Source organism: Leptomonas pyrrhocoris (genome assembly GCF_001293395.1).
Source record: "Leptomonas pyrrhocoris isolate H10 chromosome Unknown, whole genome shotgun sequence".
Lineage (NCBI taxonomy): Eukaryota > Euglenozoa > Kinetoplastea > Trypanosomatida > Trypanosomatidae > Leptomonas > Leptomonas pyrrhocoris.
Window position 1 is genome coordinate 876,018 of NW_015438358.1, and position 10,140 is coordinate 886,157.

The 10,140-nt window shown below is 54.8% G+C and overlaps 3 protein-coding genes across 6 annotated transcripts; all 3 read right to left on the bottom strand.

Annotated features, from left to right (window-relative positions):
* Window positions 1–2,656: 2,656 nt before the first annotated feature.
* On the bottom strand, window positions 2,657–4,605 carry ABB37_01336 (putative mitochondrial hypothetical protein; the record flags this gene model as incomplete). 2 transcript variants are annotated; one of them, XM_015797795.1, is made up of 1 exon in its annotated part: window positions 2,657–4,605. In XM_015797795.1, the coding sequence occupies exon 1, from the start codon at window positions 3,815–3,817 to the stop codon at window positions 2,657–2,659; it is 1,161 nt and encodes a 386-aa protein (XP_015663315.1). In that variant the 5' UTR covers window positions 3,818–4,605. The 2 variants fall into 2 exon arrangements, with proteins under 2 accessions (XP_015663315.1, XP_015663314.1); XM_015797794.1 differs by having other exon boundaries at window positions 2,657–4,595.
* Window positions 4,606–5,269: 664 nt separating this feature from the next.
* ABB37_01337 (putative Ribosomal protein L27) lies at window positions 5,270–5,736 on the bottom strand (the record flags this gene model as incomplete). Of its 3 annotated transcripts, none has more annotated exons than XM_015797798.1 (1): window positions 5,270–5,736. In XM_015797798.1, exon 1 carries the CDS (start codon window positions 5,672–5,674, stop codon window positions 5,270–5,272), a length of 405 nt encoding a protein of 134 aa, XP_015663318.1. In that variant the 5' UTR covers window positions 5,675–5,736. The 3 variants fall into 3 exon arrangements, with proteins under 3 accessions (XP_015663318.1, XP_015663317.1, XP_015663316.1); XM_015797797.1 differs by having other exon boundaries at window positions 5,270–5,734; XM_015797796.1 differs by having other exon boundaries at window positions 5,270–5,732.
* Window positions 5,737–6,347: 611 nt separating this feature from the next.
* ABB37_01338 (hypothetical protein) lies at window positions 6,348–10,082 on the bottom strand (the record flags this gene model as incomplete). Its single annotated transcript, XM_015797799.1, has 1 exon — window positions 6,348–10,082. The coding sequence occupies exon 1, from the start codon at window positions 9,579–9,581 to the stop codon at window positions 6,348–6,350; it is 3,234 nt and encodes a 1,077-aa protein (XP_015663319.1). The 5' UTR covers window positions 9,582–10,082.
* Between the last annotated feature and the right edge of the window lie 58 nt (window positions 10,083–10,140).

Here is a 10,140-nt window from a genome sequence, read left to right on the forward strand (position 1 = left end):
TTGAGGGGCATCCTCGCACTGCCTCCGAAACGCGTATTTCTGTTATTGTTTCATTGTAAGTGGGCTGAACGCATTCGTGAGTGCTCTCAGAACACTCAATGGTCTCCGCAATCTCCACAGCTCCAGCAGATAAGCAGACACATTCGAACATCTTTTCGATCAGCAAACCTCCAACAGTAGAGCTTATGAAAGGAAAGCAGCGAAGGATTAGAAACCGAATTCACGCTGGGACGTCAGCAGCAAAACGCTGTGCGTCAGAAATGCAGCGGCAACCGTGTTTGCTGCGCGACAAGATACGCGTCGTATGGTCCGTAAAATCGACTCATCCAAAACACAACACGAGCGCATTGAAGCACGCAAAGCGCGACAACAAGCTGCCTAGCTACTTCAACTTTTCCTCGATTGAGGGGCATCCTCGCACTGCCTCCGAAACGCGTATTTCTGTTATTGTTTCATTGTAAGTGGGCTGAACGCATTCGTGAGTGCTCTCAGAACACTCAATGGTCTCCGCAATCTCCACAGCTCCAGCAGATAAGCAGACACATTCGAACATCTTTTCGATCAGCAAACCTCCAACAGTAGAGCTTATGAAAGGAAAGCAGCGAAGGATTAGAAACCGAATTCACGCTGGGACGTCAGCAGCAAAACGCTGTGCGTCAGAAATGCAGCGGCAACCGTGTTTGCTGCGCGACAAGATACGCGTCGTATGGTCCGTAAAATCGACTCATCCAAAACACAACACGAGCGCATTGAAGCACGCAAAGCGCGACAACAAGCTGCCTAGCTACTTCAACTTTTCCTCGATTGAGGGGCATCCTCGCACTGCCTCCGAAACGCGTATTTCTGTTATTGTTTCATTGTAAGTGGGCTGAACGCATTCGTGAGTGCTCTCAGAACACTCAATGGTCTCCGCAATCTCCACAGCTCCAGCAGATAAGCAGACACATTCGAACATCTTTTCGATCAGCAAACCTCCAACAGTAGAGCTTATGAAAGGAAAGCAGCGAAGGATTAGAAACCGAATTCACGCTGGGACGTCAGCAGCAAAACGCTGTGCGTCAGAAATGCAGCGGCAACCGTGTTTGCTGCGCGACAAGATACGCGTCGTATGGTCCGTAAAATCGACTCATCCAAAACACAACACGAGCGCATTGAAGCACGCAAAGCGCGACAACAAGCTGCCTAGCTACTTCAACTTTTCCTCGATTGAGGGGCATCCTCGCACTGCCTCCGAAACGCGTATTTCTGTTATTGTTTCATTGTAAGTGGGCTGAACGCATTCGTGAGTGCTCTCAGAACACTCAATGGTCTCCGCAATCTCCACAGCTCCAGCAGATAAGCAGACACATTCGAACATCTTTTCGATCAGCAAACCTCCAACAGTAGAGCTTATGAAAGGAAAGCAGCGAAGGATTAGAAACCGAATTCACGCTGGGACGTCAGCAGCAAAACGCTGTGCGTCAAAGGCGCGACATTCTCGCAATGCAAACTACGCAACAGCAGCAGCTACACCAAGTGATAATGTCAAACAGTGCACTGCAGAAATGCAAGTGAGGAAGAACGGAGAGACGCAAAGGCAGAGACGCAGGGGGGAAAGAAGAGGACTATCGTGGAAAGAAAAACGGTAAAGAATACAATGCAGCGGCAACCGTGTTTGCTGCGCGACAAGATACGCGTCTTATGGTCCGTAAAATCGACTCATCCAAAATACATCAAGAGCGCATTGAAGCACGCGAAGCGCGACAACAAGCTCCTCTGATACTCTTGCTCTTGCTCCCAAAAAAAAAGGGAAGGCATGCTTCGCACTCCATCAGTGTTTGTAGACGTCTTCTGGCAAGTATTCGAGTTTCGAAAGTCGCAATGATGTATCCGCTTTGAGTGCAAAAGCAGCAATTCACCTTCGTGTTTTGTTTTCCTTCTCTGAAACTCAGTGCAACCAAAAGAAACCTTTGAGACAAGAGGGGGGAAACCCATGCGAGAAACACAGGCTCAACAGCGTGTGAAAGAAAAATGGAAGTTTATACGGCTCCATTACGTCTTCGCGCATCTACACAGAGAAAAGGGAAAAGAAAAACTTTATGTATACGTGCGTACGGCCACGAGGCCCTCTTGCGGAGTGTGTGAGTGTGTGTGTGTGTGTCGGGTCTTGCAGAGCAGACAAACAAACACGTCCATTTTCATCTGTGAGATAATATATAAATAATAATAATAAAAGAAGGAGAGCGAGAGACGATGCAAAGCGCGTGGAACACAGCTCTTGTTGTTATCGTTCTTCCTTTTGGTGGTCACGTAGGTGGACATTACACACAGCTTCATCGAACATAAAAGGAGCAGAAGAGAGAAGAGAAATCTAAAAAAGGGCATTGGATGGTATGAAAATGAAACCAAATAACTTTCGTGTAAAAGGCGAAAAAACTGTCAACAAAACATCAGCGAGAGACGGAGAAAGAACTGTTTGTCTGCTCGCGCAACGGTCTCGGTCATGAAAGGCGCCTCCTCCTTTGTGTGGCTGCTGCATCTCCACATGAAAGAGGGCTACAGGTGAAAGACGCCAACAAAACGGATGGCGGAACCCACAAAACACTGCTTCATCGCCCCCCAAGGTCGAGAGGGGGGACAACCTCAAAAAGAGAACTATACCATCCGTCAGCTTCCGTCAACCGTGGCCGTCGGTGCTGCCGCCTAAGTGTCGCCGCATCAAGTACACAACGCCAAGCAGCGCCACAACCGTCGCGACGACCTGCACGTAGGCAAGCGACTTGAGAAACGACACCGTCGACTGCAAGTGGTCGATCTCCGCCTGCTGCTCCATCCAGCGGTACCGTAGCGTCTGCAGCTGCGCCTCACGGGCGGCGATGAGGAGCGCCTTCTCCTCGCACATCCATTTGCCCGTGGCCGCCGCCGCCGTCAACCCACCACGGCCGCCGTCGGGGGCTCCGTCGCGCAGCATACGGTCTTGGTTCAGCATCGTCATGGCATGCCGCGAGGTGCGGGAAATGGTACGCGTGCTGCTGAACACCAGCAGCGTCACCAGGATCGCCAGCACGAGCAGCGCGCCGTGGAAGACGGAGCCGAGGCCGCCTTCACCGCCACCGCCGCTGTCACCGCCAACGGTCTGCGACACCGTCTTGTTGCTGTCGTCGTCCTCCGGCTCGGCCGAGGTCGCCGCGCCGCCGCAGAACTCCTCGCTGATCATGTTCACCATCTGCCTATACGCCGCCGTCATTTCCTTTATAGCGCGTGGAGTGGCGATGTACTGAATGGCAGAGAAGGAGATGCTCATCTTGCGGCAGTTGCCCCAAATCGCGATGGAGCAGTCCGCGTCGGCGCTGTTCGCGACGATTTCCATGTACGCCTCCGTGCGGAAGGACCCACCCGCCGGCACGTTCGGTGTCTGTGAAGAAATCTGATACACTAACATGACTTTATTCTCCGGTGTGGTGACGTAGGCAAAGCGGTGGGCCTCGTTCAGCGGAGTCGGCGTGTTGGCGCGGGGCACCTCGACCAACGTGACCAACGAGACGAAGCGGTAGCCGCTGCCGTGGTTCGGCCCGTACTCCCACGCGCCGACCTCCAGCTTCGACTCATTACGCTTGTCGTGATACTTCTTCAGGAAGTCCGTGTTGTCCTGAAAGACGTTGTCCCACAGTTTCTGAATCGTGAGCCCTTTGAGCGGCGTCTCGGGGAGCATCACCTTCTTGTCCTTGCGGGAGGCGGAGGAGAACATGTTCTGATTAATTTTGCCGTCCTTGTAAAGCTGCTTTGACAGAACCTTGTCGGGGTTCTCCCCGCTTAAGGGGGCGAGTGGCTCCGGCATGGCTGAAGCGTAAGGTCCGTTTTCGGCACGTATAATGAACGAAAGAAAGAAAAAAAACCTCCTTTGGATAATAATATATAAAAACAGAAACCGTGGGCAACGCGGGAGCCGCCTACATTAAAAAAAGTGTACTTGAGGACGCGCAAAAGCTGACTCACGCGGAGGGCAGCGAAAGAAGTGCTTCGTGCCAACCTGCGGAAAACCGATGGAAAGAGTACGCAAGCGTCTCGGTTTGTACTCGCCTTTAAAACGTACAGCACAAAACGAAGAGAAAACGCGGAAGCGATTGGAGCTAACGACCTGAGGAGAAATAAATATTTTGTTAATGCTCTCAAAGCTTTGTGGGCTTTCCAGCGGGGAAAAAAAAAACAAGGAAAGCGTGCGTGTTGCAATCAATGTCCGGTGCGGATGTTAAGCTTGGGGTTGCCGAGTCGTCGACACGCAAGAGAGGCTTGAGAAGAAAACAAATAGTACAAGTTGACAGATGCCGTGCAACAGAACCCAAACGGTGCATGCAAGGGCAGTATGGAGCGCAGGAGTGCAAACGTGTGGGCCAGAAAGGGTCGCGACAATAATTATAAAGAAGACAATAGCACGCAACGCAGAAACCCCACGACGTAGCCTGTAGTTAAAAAGGAGGAAAAAGTGAGAAGGCACGGAGGCGACACAGTACACTTCTTGTCTCTGTGGAGGTGTAAAACAAGAAAGGAAAGTAAGAAACCCAAAACCACCTTTTCAACTCGCCGTTTCCGCGAACGCACGAAGGATGATCGAAATCCGATACCAGCTCATAAAGGCGTTGCAGTCGTGGTGAGAAAGGCAGCAATACAGAGAGAAAGAGGGGAAAGGTGCAATGAAGAAGAGAGGAGTAGCCGATAGGAAGAGAGGTTGCACGAAGCCATTCTTGATATCTCCGTTCGACGTGTCATCCATGATCGCATTCATCCGCTACGCTCGCCGTATCTCCTGACGACAGCTCAGCGACGCACACCCATTACATGGAAAGACGCAACACACACGTAGAAGCGAAGGAAAGAAAAAGTACCTCACCAGTATTTTGTTTTCCTTTTCCCTTCCTGCAGGTGGACCGTGCATCCGCGAAGCGCCCTCAGCAGACGAAAGCAGCAACGTCCCCTGTTCTACTTCCACACACAGGTGGTTCTTCTAGAGGTAGGGTTATTTTTTTTCAAAGGGAAATGATGAAATCAGTCACAAAGAAAAGATGCGCCGTCATTGCTCTCTGTTTCTCCCAGTGACATAAGAAAGATACCACACAGCCTGCGCCGGAGTGGAAGACGCACAACGCGGAAACGTAATCGACGGCGTGAACTGCAGAAGACCGCAGTACATACAACGCCTTCGTGCAGCTCGTCTTAACCCACCTGTCGCTGCTTTCCTCGTGATTTTTCTCTCCGCGCAGACTTGAGTCACTGTCCAATCCTCGCCCCGTGCTTAGAAGCGCAGGCGCTGGAAGAACCACGTGCTGCTGCCGGCGTTGTAGCGCGCCTGGAACACGCGCTTCACCAGCTTCTTCGAGCGGGAGCGCTTCGACGCATCGGACACGTTGATCTTGCCGCGCAGCTCCTTCGACATGTCCACGTTGTAGCGCGTGGGCAGGAAGTGCTTGTGGTTCATGACGCGCATGAACACGCCCACCTGTGAGCGCCGCGCGATCGTCTGCTTGCTCATGCCGCGCACCACCTTCTTGGGGTACTTCTTGATGCCGGCGACAAGCGCGCGGCCGTACGGGCGCTCCTTCGTCGCGGCGTCGGAGTTCTGCACGATCACGGCCTTGTGGCCGGCGTAGCGGCCCGCGGTCACGATCACCACCTTGCCGGGCTTCAGGAACTTCGTCATTCTTTGCTACTGAAAAATCGGAAGAAAAGGAATGACACGGAACGACTCGGAAGTATTCTCTCTGCATAAAAGGTACAGCACAACAATGCAGTCAGGTGTGGGGGAATGTTGCAGGACACAAGACAAAACGAAGGGAGGGTAAAGAGAAGCAGTTGCAGCAGTCGTTGACGAAGACGTTGAAGCCGCGAAGAAGGAACACACGTTTCGTTGAGGCGCCGCACTCGACAAAATGTGAAACGCCGGCGGAAGAAAAAAAAAGAGGGAGTCGATTTCAACGAAAAGAGAGAACTCTTCAGCAAAGAGCACGGGGCACCTACCGGGTGGCACTCCAACCTTCCTCCACGGGTGGGGGAGACGCTGGCGGTAAAAGCCTAAATGTCCGCCGCAAAAACGGCTAAGAGAATCCAGTCGGCAGCATCGGGTCAGGCCAGCAAAGGTGCAGTGCGTCGGCTTTTTATTTAATTTCCTGATGTTTCATGCATTAAGGGCGTTTTTTGTGTCACTTCGTTGTGCGCGTCGCCGAAGTGCGCTTTTGAAACGCAGCTCAAACGTACAGAAGCAGCGCTCGGGAAAAAAGAATGTGAGTAAGTTTCAACTTTGGACCAAAAACCACACCGCACAGAACAACCAAAACGGTGCCCCTCCTTCGCAGGTTTGTTCTTCTCTTTCTCTTCTACACGAGCGCCTGAAACAACCGCTGCTCCATCATGCTGAGCTTCTCTGCTACAGCCTTGTCTTCACACACAACATGTTGTTTGGCGGCGTCACGCACCGCCTGGACGAGTCGGCGCACCTTTTCCTCCTGCGACGACGCGTGATTTGCAGAGGACAGGTACTGCGACGCATACCACCACACCTGCAGCCCATTCTGAACTGGCAGCGACGCCACGTGCTTCTTGACCAGGTCCAACATGAGCATCGCATCCGCCGCATCTTCAGGCAATCGGTACACGGCCAGTGTCATCACATCCAGCAGCTGTTGTGGACTGGCGTGCAGCGGCACGATATCTTTGCGTTCAAGGTTCTCCCACAGCAGCGCTACCTCGGGACTCCCTTGCGGAGGGAGGGCATCAAAGCGTACCCCGCAGGCCATCTGGTTCCACAGAAACGTGTTTCGCCGCAGTCGGGGCGACAACGCGATGTCTGTCAAGCGCGACCGCAGTTGGCGCTGCGCGGTGGAGCACAGCCGCTGAAATGCCGCCCTTAGCTCCGACCATTCATCACTGCTGAACGTCTCCGGTGGTGTGCCACCGCCCCACAAGACGGAAGACGGCTGGAAGTACTCCTCCACAAGTGGCCAGTGCCACGTGAGCTGACTGACGTCGACGAAGAGGGAGCGCGAGGTGGCTACGCGCAGTTGCAGCGCCCGCATCGCCTCGACGAGCAGCGGCGCCGTGACGCCCTTCGACGGACCGCCGTACCGGCAGAGCGAGGTGACCAACTCGGCGAGAGTGGTGGGGGATCGAACTGGGTAAAAGACGTGCCGGTGGGAGAGTGGCCCGCCGAGCTTGTCGCTGTCGTGTGTCAAGGACACGCGTTGTGCCAGCTCCTGCAGCACCTGCGACGTCGTCGGGTTCGCGTTTTGTCGCAGCTCGACAAGTCCGATGAAAGCGAAGACAAGCTCCAGTAGAGAAAGCTGAGTCACCTCCGTTGCATCGGAGAAAAGCACACCCGGCATGAGGCCCTCCGCGCACGGAGCCTTCACAAGTCGCTGTGCACCGGCCTGGCCAAGGTACTTCAGCAGAGCCGCCTTTTGAGAGTTGTGCAGCGTTTGCCCCAGCTGCGGCAGGTCCCGCACCACGCCGTACACGACGTAGGGGGAGCGCAGGTGATGCCGGGCTAGTACGCCGAGGACGCTGATTTGCTCAAAGCTGGTGAGAGAGCGGCCCTTCAACGCCAGCAACACGGTATTGTAAGGCGCCTGCACTCGGGTGGCCATCTTCGACAGCGAAGTCAGGTAGCGGACGAGCTGGGCAGTGTGCATCTCCTTCAATTCGCCCTGCAGAGATCCTCCTATCTTGGCGGAGAGGTGCGCGAGAAGCTCGCGTCGTTGACGAGCGGCGTCCTCCTGCATCGCGCTTGTATCATCCTCTGGAAGACCCGCCTCCACCGCCGTCGCTGTTGCTGCGGTGTTTCGTTCTGCGGGAGACGACATGCACTTGCTTTGTTGTTGTTGCCGCCGCTGCCCAGGCTGGGCGTAGTGCAGAACAACCACTTCGTTCAGAACCTGCACCGCATCCTTCGCGCCGAAGTTGGCCAGACAACCCTCCAACAGCCCGCACACCGCACGGTGCTTGCGGGACGCCTCATCGGCCGTCATGAAGCTGCACCGACGCACCATCTCCACCGCCTTCGGCGTCGTCACCGGTGAACCCAGAGGGCTCTCCGCACCCGCAGTGGAATCGCTCTCGGCCTTCGCGTCGGCTTTTGGCTGTGGTAGGTAAAGATGCCAATGAAAGACGAAGGCAGCCACGTGCGCCTGCACCCGCGGTGCAAGCTCGTGAAAGTGGCGAAGCAACAAGGCGGCACCCATTTCGAGACTCGCGCTCAGCAGCACGAAAACGCGGACCTGTGGCGAGGAATTGGACGGTGTTAAGGCCGCGGTCGGCATGGACATGCGCCGATCGAGCAACTCTGCCTGCTGCAAGTACGCATTCAGCGCCACTTCCGGCACGTTGAACAGCAGCGGCAGGAGGTAGGTCTGTGCATGGGCCAGCCCCGTCGGGTCACAGCGAGGCCTCTGATGCAGCCGCTTCACGAGCTCATGCAAGATCTCCACGTACGCCTTCGCGTACAACTCCTTGTCCGTCCACTTTTCTGTCCCGGTTACGGTGGTAGAGAAAAGCGCAGCGAGTGCGTGCACGGACGATGACAACTGCGCGTCGGTGAAGCTTCCCTGTTCACGCGCCGCGGCGGCGAGAGACTGCACCACGGTGCGCAGAAGTTGGTGGTCTGTCAAATGCAGCTTGACCAGACGCGTCAGCCAGGCCGAAAGCTGCGCGACGGAGAGGTTCGGCACGGTGAGGAAAGCTCGCCCCAGCAAGTCATCCAACAGGAAGCGCGCCGCGTCGAGAAAAGTGTATTTTTCGCGTGCGCCGCCCGCGGCGGTATCCGATGCCTGTTGCTTTTCCGTAGGAGCCCGTGGGAGCGAAGGTGACGAAGAGGCGCTCACTGGCAACGAATCCGCTGCTACTGCTTCTGTTGCTGCAGGTACCCTCGCCACCGTGAGCACGTCCACCAACGAGATCAGATCTTGATTTGAAAAGGAGCTCAGACGGGCCTGTACGACGCGCAGGACGTTCTCCAGCGTTACATCTGCCCACGACGCCGTGCCCATCGAGGTGAAAGGCTGAATTGACAGGGAGGAGGAGGGCGCCGTGAAGGGCACCGACGTTACAGCCTCGACCACCACCCGCGTCACGCCCAGCAAATCGACCGGACGCTCCACCACACTCGCCAGTGCCATGGAGCGCTCCTGCACCTCGTCCAGTAGACGGCGATTAATGAGCGGTCCGTCCCGACCAGCAAAGGGGGCCAGCTTTATCAGCGCCTCCATCACCAAAATGGTCTCGGGCGCTGTCAGCGAGACGGCCGTCTCCACCAATCGGCCCTGAAGGAGTTGCAAGGTGCTGCAGAGCTCCGTCTGCACCGTGACGCGGGGGCTGCATTGCTCTGTGGTGGCGCAGGCAAGCGCATGCAGCACGTTTGCCTGAGAGCGTCCATCAGCCGCGACACAGAGAGTCTGTATTACCGGAAGAACGTTGAGCGGCGACGTTGTCGCGGATGAGACGGTTAGCGCGCCCAGCTGACGCAGTGCGTGCACCGTCATTCCGATTTGAGAACTGGAGAGCACACCCGGTGTGCAAGCTCGGCGGACCAGCCATCTCAACAGAACCTGACTGTGCATTCGGATCTATACATATATAAATATATATGCTGCTAATACTGGGAAAAGTGCGGATAACAATGGAAGAAACCATAAAATTTGCACGTTGAGTCGCCAAGTGCTTCTGGCTCCTTACGTGAGCGCGTGTGAGACGAAATACGAGGCGATAATTCGATAAAAACCAGAAAAAGGGAAAACGAAAACGCGGCATACAGCCCGGCAAACTCCTTCCTGAAAAGAGTTCCTTAGGCCAACGATCGAGCCAGAAAAAAAGCGGGATCAAGAAGGTGAACTTGCGAGACACGACTGCCCAAGCGTTTTTTATTCCAAAGAGGAAGTGAAGGCGACGCCAAATAGTAAATGCTCTTTTTGATTTCTACTCCTTCACGAAAAGTCGATGAAATGGTACGTGCTACAGCTACGGCGTCTTCCCACAAAACCAATGCTGGTAAATAGCCAAAACCCTTTTGAAAACAAAGAGGGGAACGCAAAGCACGAGAAAACGTAAAATGAAGTAACGTCTTCGTGGACGGGTGTGCGTGTGTGTGTGTGTGTGGGTGGGGGGTGGGGGGGGGTGTGT